Genomic DNA, 23,719 nt, shown 5'->3' with positions numbered 1-23,719 from the left:
CAATCAATACAATTGTAATCTCATTCGAGCCGAGGCCGCGGTCCTTAAGGACTTCGAAGTAGACTTGTAATGAAATATTCATTCCGCCATAGTTTTTCGATCGTTTAGATTAAATTTCAAATTCAAATTAATCGAAATGAAATGTAAACAAGTATGACGCTTACAAATCAAATTTCTCGTTTCAAATTTAACTAGTTGATTGCCACGCCGGTCGCATGTGGGTGACACAAATACTTCATCTATCTGTAAAAATTAATTTTTTACTTGAACCAAATTTTGCTAAGATTTGCTATGGCTGTATTACTTTGATATTGTATGATTTTTTGGGGATGATTGTTCGGCAGTGAACGTGATGTACAGGAAAATATAATCGCGTGAAGTGATAAGTTATCTTTCATCTGTTTCCTGTTTTGTTGTAAATAAATAGAGCTGTTCCGTCTGTTCTAAATCAACGTTGTATTTCGTTAATTAATGGATAGCGGTATAATTGACCCGTTACTATGTTTGAGGCCGAAAGCAAAGATCAAGGATGATTCGAAAAACGGCTTCCTGAACGCATCGCCGATAAGTTTGAATTTCACCTTCAGTCCTAGAAACCTGAAAGTTCAGGAAAAAACACTAAAAATCACGAATTATTTCCCTAAACCATGCCCGATTCAACCGTTACCAATGGAAACCCCTTACTTCCGGTTCGGAAGTGCTTCTCAAGTGAAAGAAAATGCTTTGTTCTTAGAACGGGTATCGCACAAAGTATTAATGAATGCTAATTTATTGCAGACAAGGTGGTTAACCCCTGGATCCGTTTACAATATCAACGTTCAGTTTATTCCCGACGAACCGAGGAATTACAACGACATATTAAAGATCCGATATTTTGACAATCGTCTTTTGAAAGTTAAAATTACCGCGAACGTTAGGACCCATTTTTGTTTCCCCACTGATGTAAATTTTGGAAATGTTCCTCTCGGTAAAGCGTAAGTTTATCGTTAAATCATTTACGAAATTCGTAAATAACGAGAGTAATTGTTTATTGTATTAGAGCTTGTTACGAAATTCCGATATGCCCTCACGCGAAGGAACAATTTGCATTCGCGATTTTACCATCGAAAAAAGATCCTTGTGTCGACATCTATCCGCAATGGGGTAAACAGCCATAATCGGTTTGTTACCACTGTCGGTAACTTGAATACACAATAAAATCAAAATTTCATTTGATTTTCTAGGCCGCGTCAGACCAAATCAAGCTCCCGTAATGGTAATGGTGATTTATAGACCTATACGGTATATAAGCATGAACTTTCAAATTCGTATATTCATTACGGACTTATGCAAAACACCGTACATTATAAACTTCTCTGCTTATACTCGGCCAGGACTTTTGCGGTAAGAATAATCACGGAGATGAGTTTTTTTTTAATTAAACAATACGTCATGAAACGATCAATTCAAGGGAAGTATTGGAGAAAGTCGAACCGGAAACGAAAAGCAAGGTGCAGCCATCAAAAGTCGGCGCGAAATCTCAGGAAAAAACAAAGGCTACTTTGCAAGAAATAATTACATCGAAATCTAACGCGATAAAGCCTATTGTGGAGTACAAGAGCGTAGAGAAGGCATTATTGAAAGAATGTGGCTACTTGCCTTTGTATGCACTGCACACCGTCAATTGTATGTTAATTTCAAAATCTCGATCTCTGTGCACTGAGCATGAACTAAAAGGTTGCAGATTTTGTGTAGAATTTTATTCACGGGTAGAAAGGGATCAAACAGTTTTCTTAATTGCTTAGGACCATTCAATCGATGTTTGTTAGACGTCTTAGAGCAAAAAGCTCGAAATTTAAGAGAATTTTTGGCAAAAGCAAACAATTATCGCCAGGAGAACGATAGGGCAAAAATTGGTTACAAACCAAAAGTGAATAACGAGACGCGAGAACTTAATGAAGAACGAATAATGGAGATAAAAATTCAAAGAGAGAAAGAATGGAGCGATTACAAGAATTTATTGGAAAATCATATCCCCGAGGAAGACATTTTTGAACGACAAAAAAGTCGAAAGATAAAACAGAGAATTTTGAGACTTGCTCATAAGGTTCTCATACTTTCAAATTGTAAAATATTGTGTATGATTCCTCAGAAATTAATCGGTTTCTCAATTTATTTTTAGCTTCCGAAAATTGTGTCGACAGCGCCTAAAGTAGAGCAATCGTTTCTACACTATTATATCATTACACCTTTTGTTCAGGCAGCCAGGAAGATTATTTTACGAAATCGTTTGTTAAGAGTACTCGAAAGGTTGAAGAATTTAACACCGGAATTAACTAACGAATCTGAAAATGTTACCACATATTAATGTTACTTAATTAATTAATATAATAAAGACTCATCCTGTTAATTTCATATTGAACTATATATATGTTTCGAGTACGAAAATAATTGTACAGTGTTTAAGAAGCACGATAATTGCATAACGTAAATGTTGCAATTTCAGTAGCAATTTTTTATGCAAAACGTAATTGTATCTTTCCATTTGTTGTGCAGATGGTGCTTGCGTCGAAACCGCCAAAACTTGGGAAAAAGCGTCTGCTTTTTCCACTAATATTCGTTAAACATGTATTGCGACGAATAAAGTAGGTATTTTTGCACAATACTTAATTCAACGTAAAAAATGTACACCGTCTATTAATCTATAATTTTAGGTATTGAAAATGTGTGTTAAGCGAATCTTTTATTAAATGACATTTTACTCGATGCTTCCTCCTACACTGTCCCTTCTATTAGTACTGTTCAGATGGATTTGTGTTTGACTTTTAATTGCAATGGTAAGGTGAACTGTAATGATTGGGAATTGGATAGAAATAGCTTATTCTTGTCTGGAGATGTCGAGAATGTGCTTTACCCACAAGATGAAAATTCGTTACTGGATGTGGATGTGCAACTGTTTGATTGCAATGTGCCTGCATCAACAGGCATATTGGATTTGAAACATTTCATCAAATGCATGGTGTAAGAATATTTTCTTCAATTCGTTTCACAAATAATTGTATCTTACATTGACATTCTTTGAATTTCTTTCAGCATGCAGTTAAAGATATTGGGTAGCCATGAGGCTTACAATCAGGTTTTTAATTCTGTGGCAAATGATACTGATTTTTATTATATAAGACGTCTTGTTTGTGAATTTGTTTTGTACACTCGAAGATATTTAAATAGGTGAGACAATATATTTGGTAACACTAGTATTAATATTGTACTAAAAATGTTCCTCGTGATATTATTTTTTTAGTATAAAATGGGACCTTCAATCTTTGCAAGTTATAAACGAAAACGTCGAAGAAGAATTTAATATGTTATTTATTGCCATAAAACGTTTCCTTAGTAGATTAAGAAGTATCCCAGATGCCACATTTCATTATGCACCTTCTAAGCTAGGCAATCAGGTTTGTATAAAGAGCTGAGATAAAAACAATAGATCTATGATACTGTTTGTTGCAGTGTAAACAACCAGAATATCATATGTACCATATGCACATAGAATTGCGATGGTTTTTTATTTCATTGGTATACACACGTTGTTTATACCACCAGTACTCCATGGAGAGTCAACTGGAAGAACTTGAAAATATTCAGACAATAATTATTAATGATCTCATTTATACATCACTGAAAATATTCGAAACGGTAAGATTATCTATTGAAATGATGTACGTACATATAATATGTGTTTAATATATTTTTTCAAGTATATTCCAGATGCCTTTAATAAATATACAACAGAAGACACCATATAATTGTACTTGCATCCGTGAATTATGGCTGATGCTCCAGATATTCATCGATAGTTTATCTGATAGAATGAAATCAAAGGTATATAATATGTAGACTGCGGATTTGATGCATTTATGACAAAAATGAATATATGAATATAGTTTCTATAAAATATTAATTTTTATAGACATTCTGGGACTACGTAAATGACGCTGTTAATGGATTATTAAATAGGAGAGTATCTAACAGCAAAGAAGAATCTTTATGCTACACTCTGGCACCTTGTAAAAACTCTGAATTGTTTTGTCTGTGGATTATTTATAATCTTTCGCTTTTATACGGATATAACATGGATGGTATCTATTTGGGCTTCAACTGTTCAAGGGTATTTGTATTTCATATATTTTTCTTTGTATTATTCGAGCGTTAAAACCATTAACTATTTGTTCGTATTTTTAAAGATTAGGCCTAATTACGAGCAGCTAGAGAAAATCTTGAAGACATATATTTCCAAAGGTGGAAAGGACGGGGACCGCGATGAAATCGATGAAGAATTGCGTATCATGATTCCCTTGTTGAACACCATAGTCACAAATTGGTGGCAGACACGAGTTTCTATAATTGCGCTACTGTGGGACTGCTTTCATAAAAGATTAGACGAGCCATTTTTGTTACAAACGTCTGGTCCTTGGACTTTGTCAGTCGAAAAGTAAGAAAATAATTTATGTACCTATGTGTATTCTTGTTTGATCTGTTAAGATGTTTTTAACAGGAAAACTCCTATGGATATACTGAAGCAAGTAAGGGACAGATTAAGTAACACGGAATGTGTTAAAGAATCTAGTTATGGGATGTTTTTACATTTCCTCGGTAAATATCCGGTTTGAAAAACAATACTTCATTAAAAAACATAAATCTATGTGTTCTTAATGTAAATGATGTATTATAGGATCCTTCTTGCAAATAAATTATAGTAGCAGTGATACGAAACATTGGAATCAAATCAAAGGTCGCATCTACTCAAAGTTTTCTAAAAGCAAAGTGGAAGAATTTTCCGTAACAGGTTTATACAACTTCATTTCTCTATTTTTAACGTTAGCAGTTACTGCAGATACTACGAACGTAGTAAGTTATTCGTGTACATTAAAATCTGTAAATTTTTATGGAATATATTTGTTATGATCTTTATTTTCTACAGTGCTCGGTGATGTTGGATCTCTTACCACCAACAAAGGAATACAATAATGAGAACAACAAAAAATATAGCCTAATTTGGAAGGGAAAATTGGCTATTCTTCTATTGTACAGCGAACTTAGGCTCAATTTTACGAGCATAGCGCCTTGTTACATCGACACGGTATAACATTAAATTTACATTTAATAGCTTGTACATTTGATACAATTAATTATCATTTTCAGGTGAATGCAATAAGTTGTCGTAGGGACGACACGTCCCGAGCGATGATGATTAACTTTGTGGATGTGTTTAGTATAATTTTATCGTCCAGTACCATAGAGTTGGAAGAACACTTGCTGCTTGGTGGCTGGATAGATCGGTACTTATCAGAATGTTCGAATAAAATGGTGGGAACGTTGACAAGGGTGCTCGTCAATATTTTTAAAAAATGCGTTAACTCTTTTAATTCAGGTTCGTCTTTTTGTTGATCATTAACACAAGGTTTACGGAGCATCGATTTTAATTTGTACGTTTATTAGATGGAATAGGGAAAATGTTAGACGCTTTATGGTGTTACGTTGCGTGCAGAGTGCGTCAGCTCGTTTTTGATCCTGCACTTACGGGTGACCATTATCGGGATGTCTCGCAACTTGCTGTCGCATTTACTTTGGACGCATTGAGGAATCCAGTAACGTCGAAAAAGTACAAACACTCGGCCACGTCTTTGTTTCAGCATTTTGCGTCTTCCGTGATTGTTAAAGATATTAGGTATACTCGCAGTATTTAATATTTCTAATACTACAACTACGATATGGTTTATGAAACAAATGATTTGATTTTAGGATTACAAGACATTACTTAGTGTTGATACTCGAAGAAGAGCAGGCAGTTGAAACTCTGAAGAAAGAAATAAAAAACTTCGACACGATACTTATACAAGTAAAATATCAAAACATTTTGATAAAACCATTAAAGGACAGATTAATAAACTGAATGAATTTCAGGCATGGATAAAATGCTCCATCATTGGTCACGATACAAACGGGGATGAAATTAGAGTTATACAAGATTACATACTATTGTTAAATGAAATAAAACAGATGTTTGTAACGAATCAGGATATCCAAGAGATCCAAGATAGCAGCGAGTCCATTTTAACGTTCATCATGTACTCTATGAAGAAACGAAATATTCTAAAAGTACAGCTCACTAAAATCATGAGAACAGTGCATAAGTTAATATAAAAATAAAAATAAATTGTCGTTTGCAGACCGAACAAGAACGAATTCAATATGATGCAAAATGGAGATCATATTTTAATCATTTGGAAAAATGGGTTCTTTCTCCGATCACAGAAGAAAGTAAAGACTCGGAATTAGCTCTCTGGATATATAGATGCATTGGAACATTAATTCTTTGTACCTCTACGATGCTTTATACAAAAGTAAGTAATTCTTTTTATCTACGAAATAGGCTTGAGAATTGGTGTACTAAACATAGTAACAAATCCAAATATTTTTTAGAATCAACCAAATAACATGTTCAAAATGTTATTGAATAGAACTGTTCTTTCGTCTGATCAACCGTTTCTAAAAAATTTAGGAAAAAAAACATTCTCCATGATACTTTTGGGCATCGAGGCTCTCAATGTCAAAAGTGACATATCACTCCAAATACTGATAAAAGATCTCTTCGATCAATATATGCCGCTTTTAATAACTTCAATTAATAATACGAACAATTTTAAAGTGTCCGATTCATTATTAAAATTTTTTAAAGATGCAAAAGCGGATTTTATGCATTTAGTGTTCGAAATCTTGATGACGAACTTTTTTACCATTTCGAGCGATAACATGTTGCATAAGCATTTCTATTTGGTAAGTGTTAATTTCTTGCTTTAGATGTTTATTATAAAATATTTTACGATGAAATATTTAACGCAGGTAATGATATTTCTACAAAATCTGCTCAAAGGAGGAAAAGATTACGCCAGTCATGTAATAGAATATATTATTTTAATTTGTACACCTTATATTATTGGAGGCTACATAAAAGTTCACGATTATCATCCACATAAACAACACACTTTAGAGTTCGTGAGAAATATTGTCAGAAATCCGTATTACAAAGAAAGCCATACTTTACAGTCAGTATCATCACTATTCTTGGGTTTACAAAGATTCTGGGACTATATTTCATGAAAGTAACAATTTCAGAGAGAAGTTCAATACTGCGATATTCAACACCGTTCAAAAATTAATTACAACAAACCAGCATGGCACTTTCGAATTTTTGCAATTAGTTTTATCGGTGAGGATCGAGATATTACAATGTTTATCGCCAAAAATTGAACGTACCTTAATTGATTTGGAGAGGAATCGTCGCCCGAACGCGGCATCTTTCAGGTAATATATATTCTACCGAATATAAATTTTCGCAATCATTATCTAAACATTAACGTTACAGGTATTCCTGGAATCAACTGCAAAATGCTATGAAAAACATAAAAGCGAATCAGTAGTATAAGTTTAAAAAAATTTATTAATAAATAATCGACAGTACCATGAAGATACTTCTCCATATTAAGCTACAAATCCAGTATGTATATTTGTTGTATAAACGAATAGCTGTGTTCGTGTACATATTTGTATGAAATTATATTTTATAAATTATACTCACCTAAAGAATAATGTACGAACATAAAACTATGACCGAGAAAGAATGTTTTTAATGTTACATATGGTACAGATATGTTGTAATCGTCGAGCTACGAAGCGTACATAAGTATCACCGACTCATAATGATCATATCTGTTTCGAAGGAAAGAATTGTATTTTACAAAACATGTAAAAAACAACACAGTCACTTTTTGTTTTTTTTCTCTTTCTCTATTTTCGATGTGAGTGTCTCGAACGATGATGCTTCAGTGACGCAGTAGTTGTACTACCGGGGGGCGATCGTCATCCAATTAATTCGAGACGAGACACAGCACTGCGCACAGCATTTCTTAGAGACTGTTCGGTGTTGCCGTTTAATAATGATTCTAATCTTTCGACGTAACTGTCGATATTTTGTAAGGTTGCGCCTTCGTGTGTACCTAAAATCAAAGAATTACTTTCATTAATCAAGGTGAACTACTAATGTAACAGCTTCAGAGATCTGAACCATCGGCAAAATCAGATTCTATTTTAGTAATAGGAAGATGATTATGATCTTTGAGTATTTCATTCTTTTATACAGGGTTTCCCAAAAATTGTAGCATTTTTCAAACTCGTGAAAATGTATGAACCTGCGGAGCAGTTACCCGCCTTCTGATTTAGATACTTTTTGGATACGTTATAAATCTCAACATTTCAACAAACTGTCAAACAATCTTTTTACAGTTTGAAATTGCTCGAAGCTCGTTTTTGTCATAAATACGTAAAATCATTGAAATCAAAAGGTAGGCAGCTATTCTGCAGGTTCGCCAAATGTTATTACGATTTTCGGGACATCCTGTATTATGTGTTAATCCAACCTGGAAGAGGTACTGTCGCGAAGCAACCAGCTAACTGTGAACGAAGAGAATCCAAATGACGCTGTAAAGCTTGATTTGTTGTGCGTTGTTGGTTTGTTTCAGACTCCAAACGATTTACAGCTGCATACAGACTGTCCACATGCCGTTGAAGAACAGCGTTCTGAGCCTCGTAATCCGACGTTGCTTTTCTTAATTGCCTTAGTTCCGCTTCACACGCTGGGAACATAAAAGTTTACTGTAAATATTGATCTAAGCACGAGCGAAAAAATTTGTATATTTCTTATATATTTTACTCACCTTTATTGTGATCTAAGAATTCTTCTGTAAAAATGGGAATATCAAAGCCTGTGAAATCATTGTCTTTCTCCTGTTGAATGTCCTAAGAGAAAAAAAAAAAATACGTTAAAATAAGCATAAGAACAATGCGTAAACCGTTATTCAAAAGAAAAAGATATGTAATACGTTTTGCTCAGAATTGACGTCAGTCCCATTCCTTTCTTTCTTATTTTCTTGCTGTTTCTCCAGAGATTGTTTCTCGTTGAACAACCGATATGCTTCTGTCTGTTTATAGTCGCTAAACTCGCGATTGTAACGTTCTTTGTCTTGTTCAGCTGCATCTAAATATTGTTGCTTTAGATCAGTTGGTAATGTGCTCCATTCCGAGGCAAGAAGCTTTGTGATTTCAGCAAATGATAGAGTCGGATTGTCGTTCCGTACTTTTTCTCTTCGGTCGTTTAAGAACCTATATCAGAGTTCATTAACATGTATACTTTCACACCAGTCTAATATATTGGCTACATAAATACAATACCTAAAATATCCTGTGAGTGGCTGCTTCGGAGCAGTTGCATCTCTAGGAGCTTTCTTACGCTTTTTCGATCTATTAGTTGTACTAGTCGTATTACTTCCAATACCAGAGCTTGTATTGTTCTTCTTCACCCCATTGTCACACACAGAGTCAGGTGCTTTGTCTTCCGCACTCACAGGTGATTTATCTAGTGCAAAAATTATCATTTTCAATAGAAAAGCAATAAATATATGTATACATTTGAAACTGAACAGATTCAAAATTACTCATATGCTCTTCGGATTCTCCATTGAAAGTCGGTTGCTCAGGCCCACCATTGCTTTCGGACACATCGTTAACTGGAGCACTTTCACTCATTTTACACAATTGTATACTATTATTTTACAGCAATGTCTGATTTGGTTTCAATTAAGGTTCATAACTGATCCTGTTGAGTTTGATGCAACAGTTGTAGTATCGCTCGAAAGGTTATGCAAAATATCGTTCTCTGTGAAATACAAACGAATTACTAAAACGTCGTATACTTACTGTAATGTGCGTATTTTTCAGAAACTTAATGCACAGGTTGAAATTTACGTTGGCGTATTAGGTTAAGCCGTGAATATGTTAACAATCACTCCGCTACAATTGCATGGGAAACGAGACGCTGCGCTAAATCATGACCGGTGTTGCACAGCGGTGTGTATTTCACGAGCAGAAATTAATTGTTCATAACAGAAATAACGTGCGGAGAAAAATACATAATCATTAAGTTTGGTTGGCATAAACACTAAAGCCGACTCCTCATGGAGAGATCTCGGATGACGCTAATTCAAAGTTGATGATTTTACCGCTGAATTAAAACCCTAGACTCTAGGCCGCTGGCCGCGGGTAGTGCACCTTCGTCGAATGAAAAGTGCCGATTTCAATTCGAGCCTCCGTTCAACAAAACATGAGGGAACATTGTCTAAATCACGTGTGAACGGCGATCACTATTTAGCGCAATGTTCAACAGTTGTTTCACGATGTTACGATGAAACCTTTAATTTTGTCCATTGCGAACAACGACGTCGGCACTAATGATGTAAGATGGAAGTAAATGATAATTCGATTATTCTACAGAGCAGTAACAGGTAAATCATTTCGTATCATTCGTTTTAATTCATGTCTTTCCTCGCGCTACTAATTTTCATTCAAGAAATAGGATCTCGCTTTTAACGTTGTGAAATAAATCGAAAATATTACCTCATTTTATTTTAAATTGTTACAATATACTGATCTATTTTCAGCATAACAGTGGCCGATTCTGTATGGAAATTCATTAACAGCCCCATTATCGCAATCTTCTCCGATTTGAAAAATGCAACTGCAGAACAAATGCTTCGATCCCTTTTAGAATCAATATTAAAGGGCTCTGCTACTTTAACCACGGTTTTGGTTCCTCCGTACACTAACGGATTGCAAAATGATGCACTACAGTGTCAATATGCAGGTGAGAAAATGACATAACACGTGCAAGTATTGAATAGAGTTTTATCGTATTGTTTTTTGCAGCATTTACTACTTGGCTTTTTGGCACGATGTTTTACATAGTTGGAGAGCCTTTGAGCAATGAAATTCTTGCGAACAGCATAGAGATTCAAGCCTGTATGCTTAGAATATTATCTAGACATCATGTAACAATGTTTGAAGTCATTAGCGTCGAATATATAAATATTCTTCAAGAGATATTAGAATTTTATGAAACAAGTGGATACGGGAAGGAACTTACATTAGCCAAATTCAATGCTGACAAAGGAAGCATAGAGAATTTGAATCTACAAGCATTCCCAGTTACGATAAAGTATTCCGATGTACCGCAAGTACAAATATCCATTTTGAAAATTATCGAGAAGACTGGAGTTTCAGTGTGGAATGAAAAACTACTTTCAGACGCTATGTTGAGAATACTCGTTGTATCTGTTCCAAACGTAAAGATTGTGGCGCTGGATCTGTGCATGAAAATAGTCGAATTTTCGTTAATGAATAGACAGGAACTCGAGAGTTTAATACTCCACTTTATCGAAATTGTGAAACTGATTCCCATATGGCTGACTTCTCAAGCATTACAAAGAAATCAATTATATGAGTTTGTACAGATACTTGCGCGATTTATTCAGTCCTCTCCAGTATTTCCAAATAGTATTGAATTATGCTTTCAAATCATTCACCTTATGGTTCACGAACTAATCAAACATGGAGATAACGTTAAAGCTATGGAAAATCTGAAAGAAATAATATGTAATAAAATTAGGCAGTACTTTATCAGAGAACCAAGAGTTTTTACACTCTCCGAGACAAGAGAATTTATTTCATATTTCGAACACTGCCCAGATTTCATTGTCATTTTCAACCGCTGTATTCTCACCGAGATCAGGCGCAATTCTAGCAGCAGTAATTTAGTCAGCGATTTCTGCGAACCATGGAAGTTAATAAGAAATGAACTGATCTCTGCAGCTCAATCAAACAAATTAGAAAAATGCGTTCACATTTTGAGAGCATCAGGTGTATTACAGAGTTGGTTGAACGAGCTGAAATTACCAATGAATTTGTATGCAACTGATTTAGATGATATTTTGAAAATACTCGTGCAGAATCTACAGTGTGGACAGTGCCAGCAGAGACAAATCATTTTCGAATGCTTCATACTTATGGTGGCACATAATGAATCGAATAAGGATGTTCTCCAAAGATTATTGACACTGCCATTTATTAAACAAATTGAAATGCCTGCGGAAATAATTAATAATCATGTGAAAGAAGCAGCAGATTCTCTAGACATTGCAACAAAGTTAAGATGCCTTGAAGCTCTTTGTGAATTTGGTACTGGAATGGAAGTATTGAAAATCTTAAATACTTGTGTATCGAATGGTAGAAGCGACTTAGCAGTTGCAGCATTGAAGTAAGTATTTTTATGTCTGAAAGTTTGTATATGTTTATAAAAATGAGATATTTACAGGAATAGTGTGCTTCTCCTAAGAAAACGAGAAATCAAATTCGAAGATATCGCGAAATACGTTCTTCAACCTGCGTTGCAGTTGAAAAAAGAACAAGTTCACGAGAGACTTGTAATCGTCTTGGGTACAACAAGTTGTTACTTATCCGGACATGCAAATTTTGTAAGGTAATATCTTAATCATTCTCTTTGAAGGCACAGATTATTAAACAAATTGTTCTTTCTTTTCAGAGATTCAGACAATACAAAATGGAAAATACAATGCAAATGTTGCACTGATAATGTTGAAAGCGATGTAAATCCTACTGCCTATTATGTTTCAAAAGAAAACGATAATCTCTTGAGTTCATATTTTAGTTTATTATCATCAAACTTTCCTTCGGTGCGTTTACGCATTTCTGAAAATATATTATCATTTTCGAATCATATAAATTCGTTTAATGAAAATGAAATAGCTAAGGTGTGGTCTTCGTACATAGAAGACGAAAACATCACGACTCGTTCTAACATTGCCACAGCAATAAAAGGAATATTAAATAATAAAATAAATATAACAAAGAAGTCGGTCGTATCTTTAGAGTACGATGTACCTGCATCATTGGAAGAATTTGTTGATTTAATAATTAATACTATGGCAAGTGCACTTATGAAAGCTGTTAAAAGTTCCAATCATGCGCTTCACGAGAGCTTACTTTTTACAGCTAAAAATTTTGCAAGGTAAGATTAATTTGAAGTGATTTAAATTTCGTTGAGATCAATTATGAACTATTTATTTTCAGTGTTCCATTGTATATTGCTGAGAGGCGAATTTTAAACATATTCCTTGTCTCTATACTATATTCTACATCATCTCCGGCAGCAGTCGCGTTTGCATCAGCTGCCTATAGTGACTATGCCAAATTATTAAACGTTTCAACCAAAGTGTTATATGTTAGATATAAAAAAGATTTGCTTAAGGTATGTATATATTAAAATTAAAAACTAAAATGCACGATACTATATTTTCACGTAATCCTATTAATTTCAGCTCATAATGCAATGTGCAGTGCACAATTTTATAAAATATTCATACAATGTGGCCACCTCGATACACCGTGTTGCAAAGTGCATTGGATACGAGGGATCGCGTCAATTGTTGCGCAAAGACGGTCATTATGCAGTTTGCTTTTTACTTTCTTTCGGTGTCAATGTACCGCACGCAAAGGCCTTGTTGCGCGATATAGCAGAGTTAGTCAGTATGGACGAAAAACAGATGTTAAAAGAATACTTTCCCGTAGGTATATAAAATACAAACATGATGTCTCTTCCAATGATTACATGATAATTATAATTTCTCTTTCCAGTACATTTGTAGTTACGCATTTCTAAATATGTCTCTTGGTACCGCCGCAGAATGTTTGAGATTAGTATCGAGTATCACGCAGATGAATTTGTCTCTATTAACAAGACAATCATTTATGGTAATGTACAAATAAGTTTGAAAAAATGTGTATTATTAAAGTTCAATTTTAATATTTTCCACAAATATCATTTACAGGGCATATTTGAGGAACTAATGTTGTATTTTCATGAGTCTCCCGAAAAAGTGATTGGATTGTTGAAAATCATTTCTGATTATGACAATAGTTCGGAGAAGAATTATATTACACACAAAGGAATTGTAAGTTTGCATGTTCAATAGTATTTATAGTTGCAGTTTAGTGTAAAAATAAATTAAAATATTTGCAGGAATCTTACTTGAATTTACGTTTGCACGGTATACTAGTAAATTTTGATATAAAGCTTGGCTCAAAATCGGACGAGCAGACGCAGCAGTCTGCACTCGCATCTCTGGCCACACTAATGAGATGTATGGGGCCAGAATACTTGAGTCCATTAAGATACAAAATTTTAGCCACGCTGAGAACTTCTCTGGGATTCAAGAGACCAGGTTTTGGACCTCTCATATGTGATGCATGGAACGCGTTCATCCATAAGTACGTAAAAGGGAATACGAAAGCATGCGATGTATCTTAAAGCATAATTATCCTATTCCTTTTGCAGCATAGTTATCAAAGAACTTGGCCCGCTACTACCAACCATATGCATATCGTTAATATCGTTGTTAAAAATCTATCCCGAAAAAATCATTGAGATGTTAAAATTCCTCGTCGTCGAGTGCAATGAAGAAAATTCGAATCATATCGCAGAATTATTTTTCGTAGACGATGTAGATCTTCCCGACGAAATTACAACTATAATTAAGGCACGTGTTTTGCAAGCCAGGTATGCAAGAACAGATTTTTCTGTATCGAATATAAAATAACCAGCTTAATGATTACACTTCATCCTTTTAGACCCGAAGGTTTCGAAGCGAATTTGAAGTTATGGCTGAAACGTATCACGCATGAAACGGATGAAGTGAGGTCTAGAGCTTTGACGTATTTGCAAAAATTCTTGGCAGAACATCGGAGTGCACTGAATCAAATGATTCTGAGCGAAACGGATATCCATCCGTTGATAGTTGAGGTAAAAATACCTTACAAAATTATAGATACAGCGATTATAAACGTTATCAATCAATAATATTCTTTTAGTTGTTAGACACGCTGTTAATTGGATGCCAGCACAAAGATGAAAACATACGCTTATTGTACGGGGAATGTTTAGGAGAATTAGGTGCCATCGAGCCGAGCCTCTTGCCACGTCGAATAATCTCTAGAGGTATTAATATTAACATTAGGCTTACAGAACACTAAAAGTGACTGTTTTACATTGCTTTATAAAAATAACGGGAATGTATTTGTCCACATTTTTAGCCATTCTTTTTATAATATATATCGCGTTCCGTAAACCTAATGATAAAATACGGTCAGTATTCTCCAAACTTATAACAATATTTTTTTAATTACAGACGATTGTAAATTTATCTCCGATATGAACGAAGAGTTCGCCTGTGCTATGCTCTTCGAACATGTGCGGGCCTTTCAAATGCAAAAGAGTAGTCAGAGTATGGATTGTTTCTCACTTGCCATTCAGGTTTCTATTTTGATAATTTATAAACAGTATGTATACGGTATTGTCTATGCATGCTTAAAATTATGCATTTTTATAGGAAATTTTAAGAGCATACGAGATCACACCTAAAGGCAAGAACAGTGAACTGTGGAACAGCCTACCTTTGACCACCAGGCAAATCATATTTCCCTTTTTAACATCACATTACAAAATAGCTGCCGTGAGTGACGATAAAATGTTTCCTCATCCTATTTATGGGTAAACACAGAACGCAATCATGATCTCGCGTAAATTATATTCTATTGAAGTGTGATTTTGTTTCTGCAGTTCCGAAGCTGGCTCCTCTGTCGAAAATTGGGCCTACAATTGGCTCTGTAGTATGTTCAACAACATTCAAGATGAAAGACTCAACAGTGTACTGCGTGCTTGCAAATTGGCCCTGAAGAGAGACATAAAAATATTAACATTTTGTTTGCCTCATGTTGTGTGTAAGTTGATAAAAGAATTATTTTAGGAGCTTGTATAATAGCGTTTAATATTTCGTTTTACCAGCGTACATAATAACAAATGGCACAGAGCAAGAACACGTAAAATTACGAGAGGAAATGCTGACAATAATTGATGTTCGAAAAAAGCCTACTCTTGATCCTGAATTGTCCCGTCATCGACCGCTTAGAAATGGACACAGCATTAAAGCGGACGAGACAAGAATTTCGGAGGAAACTAGACGCACTCGTTGCGCACAGGTATTTCAATTTAACAAGACAATATTATCGCAATTCCATAAATAATTGGTTTTCGAATTTTCGGACAGATCGTATTTTCAATACTAGATCATTTACAAAGATGGCTATGGGAGCAACGACTGAATCGCAATGATAAATACAAGGCTGTAGAAAGTAAGTCATTTCAATTCGACATAAATTATTAACCCTTCTGGGAAGACGTCAAAATTGATTATAGATGGTCAGATTATTAGGTGCGATGTGTTTCCATGCACTATTGTTCCCTTTCTAGAATTTGAAGGTAGCTAAGAAAAATATAAGAAAGTTTAAATCATCAAGAAACGATTATAACATCTGTAACACCATATAACAATCCACCGTCGTCCCCGAAGGGTTGACCGCCAAATGTTCATGTAATTATTAATATCTATTAATATTTTAGACTTTTGTGAAAAATTGAATTCGCTGATAGTAGCCGAAGGCTGTTATCAGTCCAGAGAATATCATAGAGCTCTAATGTATTTGGAAAAGCACATGACTTCCTCCAATAAGGGATTGTCTGAACCCATGGAAGGTGGATTGCTGGCTGTAAGTATGTATATCTTTGACGCGCGAAAATAATTCTAGAAATTTTCAACTTTGTTTACTGTTTCAGAAAATATATGCACAGTTGGATGAGCCAGATGGTATATCTGGTATACTAGCTTCTCAAGATCACACGCCAACAGTTCAACAATTAATCTTGGCTCACGAAGTTAATGGGCAGCTTCAGGTAACATAGGACTTATCTTTGAGAATATTAATATTCTTGTTTTAAAAATAATAAAATTTATAGGACGCAGCTACGTGCTACGAAAGATTAGCACAAAAAAAGGCATTGAAGCACACGTATCTGCAAGGCATGATTCAATGCTATCTTGGTCTCGATCAGCCATTCACTGCAAAGCATATTACCGAAGGAGTTTTGAGCAGCAGGTACCTGTGTCAAATTATTAACTCTTTGCTAGAAGACCTAGAACATTTCCATTCTACATGATTTCTTCCTTCTATGCATATGAAACTGATATACAGTTTTCTTTCGATATTAGACGATGATGTTCTTTCCAAAACAAGAAAATCTCTATCCATAGGACCCATAGTACCTTTATCCGCAATACGTCGAAAGCCGTTTCAAGCCATCGCCTTATATCGACAGAAAACTGTAATACCTCATATTATAACAGTTAAATGTTTATAATACAAACAATATTTTGAACAATCTTATAGCAATTTTGCTATAGTGCCAGTGCTAAGGGTTAAATAATTATTCCATTTAATAAAAATATGTTGTTTTCACTTTAGACCAGAGTTGGAACCATTGATGACCGAAAACGAGCCTTTCTGGAGATTAGCTCATTTCACCAGGCTAGATGACACTTCACAGAAGAATATAAAGCACAGTATTTTAGAAGATCTCAAGCAAAGCGTGAAACCAGACTTACTATCATTAAAAAAAAATTTAGTAATGCTGTTGGAGGATGCTTCACGTCCTGGAGCTTACCAACAATGTTACTCCTACATAATGAAGCAAGTATCTCACCAGTTATTCGTTACTAGCCAGCGGATTTTATGCATTTATGCCAAAAATGAGTAGCTATTAAATTTATTAAGAAAGAAAATAAATTTCTATTTCACTCCAGTTCGTTGCAATTCGTGTGAAACATTTTTATTTCGCATAGAGATCCGCTGTCTATTCATTATGAAGGGTTACAATGAAAAATGTCACAATTTTCTATGATTGATAACAGGCTACATATATTAAACGAGTTCGATAAGGCAGTGTCGACGATGCTGACAGACATACACCAGCTCCCAATGATATTCGAAGAATGGGAGAAGCGTGGTCAGCTTGTTAGATCTTCCCGTGGAGTGGAATTTGTGTTAAGCATGCGTAGAGCCACTCTAGACTTGGCAGTTCAGTTGGATAAACAAATTAACAACAGAGAAAATTCCGTGCTTAAACAGGAGATAGGGAAGATTTGGCTTAAGAGCGCCAAAATCGCGAGGAAGTACGAATTTTCGTTAATGAGTTCGAATAATTCTCTTATTATTGTAATTTAAAAATTATTTTGGCTCGTTAGGAGAGGATTGCACCAACAAGCGTACATGTACATTCTGTCAGCTAGTGACTCCTGTCCATTGCAACAGCTCTACATAGAACAGGCTCAATTGTATTGGCAGAAAGGCTGCCAGGAAGACGCTTTCACGACATTAGAGCGATGCTTCTCAAGCTGTTTCAAGCCATCTACGTTCTACAAAACATTATCGTCGTCGGAATGCGTCGAAGAAAGAAAACAATGCGCGAAGGTTCGTATGCAACAATGTAAAATACTATTAAGAATCCATATTACATTAACCCTTTGTACTCGGAACTATATTAACTATATTGAATGATACAGCATTTTTTAGTGGCGCCTCAGAGTCGTTAATCGACTGCTACCGGTTAATTTTTGTTTATCTACAGGCGAAACTTCTGTACGCGAAATACAACGATGAAACGGTGAACGTGGATACCGATGCTAACATTATGAATTACAAGGAGGCTATCGAGGTTTGGAGAGAATGGGAGAAAAGTTTACTCTCCTGTGCTCAATATTATGAGTCTGTCATAGACAGACTGTCTGACGAAGAAAAGGACAAGAAAGGAAGGTAGTATCGTCTTACATTTCATGTAAAAGTATTTATATAAAAGTAACGTAATCAATGCAAAATTGCTCCAGGGATTTGCAAGTACACACTATGAATTTCTACGGAAAATCACTGCAATATGGTTGCAAATATATTCATCAGTCTATGCCAAGAATGTTGACTATATGGCTGGATTTTGCTTCTCGTGTAACGTCCCGATCTACTCAAATCAGCGAAGAAATTAGGAGATATCGTCGAGATGCGTTATTAAAAATGACGAAAATCATGGGTGAGTATAAATGGGTAATTTAGAAATTCACAGGAAACTTCATTGACTATTTTTGCAATATAGAAGTGTATCAGGAACGGCTGCCGATATTTATGTGGCTGACTGCATTCAGCCAGCTTGTGTCTAGAATATGCCATCCATCGGTAGAAGTGCAGAACACGCTTTGTACAATACTGGTGAAGTTGATTCATGGTTACCCTCAACACTGCTTGTGGATGATGGCGTCAGTTATTAACGTGAGTTCTCATAAGTACTAGGAACTCGAATGTATTGGTAAGACTAAAACGCTTGAACAAAACGCTTTATAACATTTGCACTTTGAAATCAGAAATTTCATATGCAACAACATGATACATCGAGTCGATATATTTCTTCCAGTCTTCCTATCCTGCGCGGCAGAGACGTTGCAAAGCTATTCTAAACAATTCCAAACTGAAAACAGAGGAAATGCTGAAACTCATCAAGGACTTTCATGAACTGTGGGAGAGACTAATTGAGTTATCCAATAAAGCAATACCGGATGTGAGTAACGAGCGTATTGTATTAAAATTACTCAAGTATTACTTAGTATTATGCATTTTATTAATTTTGCAACAGGGTGTCCAGACCACTACAGTCAGCCAATTGTCGCGAAATCTACCTCGTCTACTTGCACACAGAGACTTCAGCCCAATTATGATGCCAACGACTAAATTTAAGCAGCTTCATCTACCCTCCAAGGGTGTGTCACTAGAGAACCATAATCCATTTTCAACGTAAGTGAACAAACTTGTGTGAAACTGTTTGGGCCACACTGTTTCGGAATTTGTTCAAATTTGGATACGTCGTAGTCTTCAGTGATAACATATCTCAAAGGATTTTTCGAAATCTTAAAAATTTATTTTCATTAAATTACGGCTGAACTAATGAACGGATGAAAATAAGTTTTTAAGTGCTTATAGTGACAACACAAGAGTAACAAAAATTAGTTCTGTTCAAAAAAGAATTTCCGAAACAACCATTTGCAACAATCCTTGTATATTATTTATTATCTAGAAATTGGGTGCATATATCGGGGATAGAGCAAAATGTAGCCATTATGCCATCTCTTCAGAGGCCGCGTCGCATTGCGTTGAAAGGATCGGATGGTAAACAATATCTATTCATGTGCAAACCGAAGGACGATTTACGTAGAGATTTCAGATTAATGGAGTTCAACGATATAGTAAATAAATATCTCCAGAACGATCCAGAGTCTCGCCAAAGAAGATTGTACATTCGAACATACGTAAGTTTTTTAAAATATGAGACAATGACCACCTCCTAATGCGTGTTTCTCTTTTCAGAGCGTTGTACCTTTAAATGAAGAATGCGGTCTAATAGAATGGGTGCCGAATCTAGTAGGCTTTAGACCGGTTATAATCAATTTGTATAAAGAACGAGGTCTTATAGTTTCAAGAAAGGAGTTCAAAAGCATGGCATGCGGTGAGCAAAGATCTATCATCTATCTACAAAGTCTATCATTGTTAGAATACAGATCTTCAGGCAAAATAAAAAATGGCAGCATCAATTACTAACAATAGAAGCCACATAAGAAATATTGTAATGCACGTTGAAATTTACTTACCTCATTGTTGCATTGCAGAGCTTGAACATCCTCTGGAGAAGAAGAGAAAGGTGTTTTTAGAGCAACTCTTGCCACGACATCCATCCGTTTTCGGAGACTGGTTCCGTCTTACATTCCCTGACCCATTAGGATGGTAAAATTTATAATTAATTCTACAAACATTGAAATAACTTACTATTCAAGTATAAGACAAAGTAAATTTTTGTTATACAGGTACGAGGCACGTACCGCGTACATTCGAACCACAGCAGTTATGTCCATGGTGGGATACATTCTTGGTTTAGGAGATCGGCATGGGGAGAACATACTGTACGACTCTAAATGCGGAGACAGTGTGCACGTGGATTTCAACTGTTTATTCAATAGGGTATGCACGATGCTAATTAATAGACTTCGGGTTTTATGCATTTGCGACGAAAATGAGCAGCTAAAACTTAAAATAGTGGAAAGATGAAGAGAATTTAAGTTTCTAAAGAAAGAATAAAATTTCTATCGGCCTCCTGTTTCTTACGATCAATGCAAACAGTTTTTATTTTGCATAAAGATCCGCAGTTTACTAATTAAATATTGTACTCATTATAACGAACGACTGGATATTTACAATGTCGAATGTAATTTATCAGGGGGAACAATTCGACTGGCCAGAGCGAGTGCCATTTCGTTTAACGCATAACATGGTGGACGCTATGGGACCATTAAAAATTGAGGGACCATTTAGACGCGCTTGTGAAACTACTATGAGGGTCCTACGGCAACAAAGCAGCACGTTGCTAAGTGTACTAACTCCGTTCGTTTACGATCCACTGGTCAGCTGGAATAAAAATCAAACCTGTGAGGGCGGTGAGAAAACAAATGAAAAGGTAAAACGCGCAAGAGTTCCGTAGATTGTGTACAAGATCAATTATTATAAAAATATTTTAGGCTGTGGAACATATAAAAAATATAGAACAGCGATTGAAAGGCCTGATCCGATCGCATGGGAAGAAGTTGGAAAACATCGCGCTAAATCTGAGCGTTGAGGGGCAAATCAATCATTTGATTCTGGAAGCAACAAACATCGATAATCTTTGTCAAATGTATTTGGGTTGGGGTGCGTACATGTAAAGAGTAATTAATACTTGACCATTCAACATTTGTATATAATACAATAATCGTCGAATATCCCGAATTACAAAAATCGATTCTTGAGTCTTAAGCTTCCACATTGAAGCTTCGGAACATCATGAAGTATGATAGTGCAGTACTGAGAGTCTACAAAATGTATAGAAATAATGTATGTAATGGCTGTACGTCGAAATCGGCATTATATGATATTAAGTATTTTATAAATTTTTATACGTAGATCTGTAAAGCAACTTTTACCGCACTGAAGTTTTCTAAATGCATAATGTACAGTTTCCCTGCGGTAATGTAACTGGGTTTTTGCGAACGTAACATGACCATCGATGTTTCACACCTAAGGAAAGCCGACATTCTATACCACTGTATAGAGTATACAGCTTGACTTATTCCACTACTCTGTTACAATAAATAATAACTTCAGATTAAAGATATTATTTTATATAGAATAGTATGACTTAATTTGTTCGAAAATCATTTTACCTGAGAGATTAAGATATCTCCCGGAAAACAGAAAAGCAGTAATTGGAAAAGTGCCATCATCAAATGGGAAGCGTATTTCATTACCTTAGAATGATCCATTAAAGTCTATAATCAAAGAAACAAATAATAGACAGTAGAATATACTCTGCATAGAAAGTTAATAATTTCGAAATGGTGCTCACTGTAGAAACTTGTAAAGCGACAAAACAGAGTATAAGACTACTGGCCATAGTTTGCATCAACAGCATCAGATGAAAGTTCTTTTCCATATTATCACAAAACCTAAATTTTATTAGACCAAATAAGAAACCAACTTGCTTACAAGTATTAAATCAACTTACCATAGTATTACTTGATGATGCTTAATAATATGCGCTACTCGTATTTTTATTCTGTACAAACTAGCACTTATGCTTTCTGAATTGTTTTTTAAATTACTTAACTACAAGACATTATATTTTTTTTTTAGATCATTGTTTAGTCAGGGTGTAATGTGAATGATTTTATACGTACACAGTAAATCTCCGAGTCTACTTGCTTTAAGTTCTCTTTAAGTATTTGAAAATGGCCACACGTGTGGAGCAAGGCACTTGCGATCAAAGTATCGGTCGCAAGAATCATCAAACCACAAACACTTGTTGCCACCATTTGAGATACATAAACTGCCTATATACATATATAATTGTACATATAGTCAAATTAAATTTTCTGACAATATATTTACAATAAGAGTAAGAAATGGCAAATAATTAGAGGTATGCGCGAACCAAAAAATGGTCAGGACGAGTCGAGAAAAGTCGAATTCTCAAAAATTTCGGGATATCCTAAATTCCCTAATATTTAAAATTATAGAATATATAGAATAAAATTTTCGACTCTTCCCGACCCGACACTTTCGGGTTCTCGCACACCACTACAAATAATACCTCATAGAATGGAAAGTTATAAAAAGCCAAAGGATACGATGCAACAAATGGAAAGTCCCTTAAAACAGTCGAGTTATTGTTCGAAACATAAGCTGCGTTAAAAATTATTTCAATGATAGGCACACTGAAGAAAAATAGTAACGCATTAACTATTAAGAACAGATAGCTCTTCGTAACTTTTTTAGCACGTCTGAAACAGTGTATTACACATAATGTATTTAAATAATATATTACACTCTTTAACACTCAAAATCATTTACATTGCATATTCCTGTAAGTGTTCAAAAACGGTAGTTTCGCCTATTCTCCAATAATCTGTTAACATGAAGTCGATAAACAATTCCAATTTTTTTCTCTTCGAAAACCAGATTAACGACTTCAATATAGCAAGTGATATAGTCAGTAAAACAGAACTGCAAAGAAGTTAATAGTTAACAATTCCATTCAGACCAAGCACGAATTAATTTATAATCAATCACGTTCAAACCTTGTTTCCAAAAGAATGTTCAGACTGTCCAAATTTTTATAAATGTGCGCTGCTAGTGGTACAAAAATAAGTATAATGCAACAAACGGATATAATATATCTTATAATATTTATTGGATAAAGTCCAACAAATTTTAGAACGAGCAGATTTATGGATATATAGTTTTCAACATTCATTATATT

The 23,719-nt window shown here is 35.0% G+C and overlaps 5 protein-coding genes and 1 long non-coding RNA gene across 9 annotated transcripts; 3 read left to right on the top strand and 3 right to left on the bottom strand.

The window, feature by feature from the left end:
• The first annotated feature begins 365 nt into the window (after window positions 1-365).
• Window positions 366-2,371, top strand: LOC143359990 (uncharacterized). Of its 2 annotated transcripts, XM_076798470.1 has the most exons (4): window positions 935-1,143; window positions 1,224-1,716; window positions 1,785-2,086; window positions 2,162-2,371. In XM_076798470.1, exons 2-4 carry the CDS (start codon window positions 1,668-1,670, stop codon window positions 2,345-2,347), a joined length of 537 nt encoding a protein of 178 aa, XP_076654585.1. In that variant the 5' UTR covers window positions 935-1,143; window positions 1,224-1,667; the 3' UTR covers window positions 2,348-2,371. The 2 variants fall into 2 exon arrangements, 1 of the variants encoding a protein (XP_076654585.1); XR_013083192.1 differs by lacking the exon at window positions 2,162-2,371 and having other exon boundaries at window positions 366-1,143; window positions 1,224-1,665; window positions 1,785-1,887.
• Window positions 2,372-2,477: 106 nt separating this feature from the next.
• Window positions 2,478-7,537, top strand: LOC143359930 (protein MMS22-like). Its single transcript, XM_076798331.1, has 20 exons — window positions 2,478-2,624; window positions 2,694-3,000; window positions 3,073-3,207; window positions 3,281-3,434; window positions 3,490-3,675; window positions 3,748-3,861; window positions 3,950-4,147; window positions 4,224-4,471; window positions 4,535-4,632; window positions 4,712-4,887; window positions 4,961-5,119; window positions 5,182-5,410; window positions 5,479-5,707; window positions 5,782-5,878; window positions 5,944-6,138; window positions 6,210-6,383; window positions 6,463-6,816; window positions 6,883-7,085; window positions 7,156-7,344; window positions 7,406-7,537. Exons 2-20 carry the CDS (start codon window positions 2,786-2,788, stop codon window positions 7,458-7,460), a joined length of 3,408 nt encoding a protein of 1,135 aa, XP_076654446.1. The 5' UTR covers window positions 2,478-2,624; window positions 2,694-2,785; the 3' UTR covers window positions 7,461-7,537.
• On the bottom strand, window positions 7,463-10,039 carry Hmg-2 (High mobility group protein 2). Of its 3 annotated transcripts, none has more exons than XM_076798410.1 (7): window positions 9,793-10,039; window positions 9,531-9,691; window positions 9,268-9,451; window positions 8,919-9,198; window positions 8,754-8,835; window positions 8,457-8,672; window positions 7,463-8,036 (listed from the first exon to the last, which is right to left on the bottom strand). In XM_076798410.1, exons 2-7 carry the CDS (start codon window positions 9,619-9,621, stop codon window positions 7,900-7,902), a joined length of 990 nt encoding a protein of 329 aa, XP_076654525.1. In that variant the 5' UTR covers window positions 9,622-9,691; window positions 9,793-10,039; the 3' UTR covers window positions 7,463-7,899. The 3 variants fall into 3 exon arrangements, with proteins under 3 accessions (XP_076654525.1, XP_076654534.1, XP_076654515.1); XM_076798419.1 differs by having other exon boundaries at window positions 9,531-9,751; window positions 9,841-10,039; XM_076798400.1 differs by having other exon boundaries at window positions 9,531-10,039.
• A 114-nt stretch (window positions 10,040-10,153) lies between these two features.
• Window positions 10,154-21,626, top strand: LOC143359925 (serine/threonine-protein kinase ATR). The gene is made up of 35 exons (XM_076798318.1): window positions 10,154-10,376; window positions 10,533-10,735; window positions 10,798-12,184; window positions 12,242-12,406; window positions 12,470-12,955; window positions 13,018-13,195; window positions 13,266-13,511; window positions 13,582-13,698; window positions 13,776-13,898; window positions 13,967-14,214; window positions 14,282-14,503; window positions 14,575-14,746; window positions 14,815-14,941; window positions 15,132-15,256; window positions 15,333-15,493; window positions 15,563-15,723; window positions 15,788-15,981; window positions 16,050-16,134; window positions 16,403-16,548; window positions 16,616-16,732; window positions 16,796-16,935; window positions 17,302-17,526; window positions 17,748-18,008; window positions 18,081-18,306; window positions 18,464-18,648; window positions 18,720-18,916; window positions 18,980-19,152; window positions 19,295-19,438; window positions 19,514-19,671; window positions 19,952-20,183; window positions 20,242-20,380; window positions 20,541-20,655; window positions 20,736-20,889; window positions 21,146-21,382; window positions 21,444-21,626. The coding sequence occupies exons 1-35, from the start codon at window positions 10,333-10,335 to the stop codon at window positions 21,624-21,626; spliced, it is 7,476 nt and encodes a 2,491-aa protein (XP_076654433.1). The 5' UTR covers window positions 10,154-10,332.
• LOC143359971 (uncharacterized) lies at window positions 15,577-19,641 on the bottom strand. Its single transcript, XR_013083187.1, has 3 exons — window positions 19,557-19,641; window positions 19,114-19,348; window positions 15,577-15,674 (listed from the first exon to the last, which is right to left on the bottom strand). It is a non-coding gene; the product is annotated as an uncharacterized LOC143359971 (long non-coding RNA).
• Window positions 21,627-21,632: 6 nt separating the features above from the next.
• Window positions 21,633-23,713, bottom strand: LOC143359950 (odorant receptor 13a-like). Its single transcript, XM_076798388.1, has 9 exons — window positions 23,538-23,713; window positions 23,311-23,463; window positions 23,051-23,240; window positions 22,638-22,790; window positions 22,466-22,566; window positions 22,307-22,406; window positions 22,125-22,229; window positions 21,885-22,040; window positions 21,633-21,773 (listed from the first exon to the last, which is right to left on the bottom strand). Exons 1-9 carry the CDS (start codon window positions 23,711-23,713, stop codon window positions 21,714-21,716), a joined length of 1,194 nt encoding a protein of 397 aa, XP_076654503.1. The 3' UTR covers window positions 21,633-21,713.
• Between the last annotated feature and the right edge of the window lie 6 nt (window positions 23,714-23,719).

This window comes from Halictus rubicundus, chromosome 1 (genome assembly GCF_050948215.1).
Source record: "Halictus rubicundus isolate RS-2024b chromosome 1, iyHalRubi1_principal, whole genome shotgun sequence".
Taxonomy (NCBI): domain Eukaryota; kingdom Metazoa; phylum Arthropoda; class Insecta; order Hymenoptera; family Halictidae; genus Halictus; species Halictus rubicundus.
Note: the sequence above shows the minus strand (reverse complement) of the source record. Positions and strands in the feature narration are given on the sequence as shown.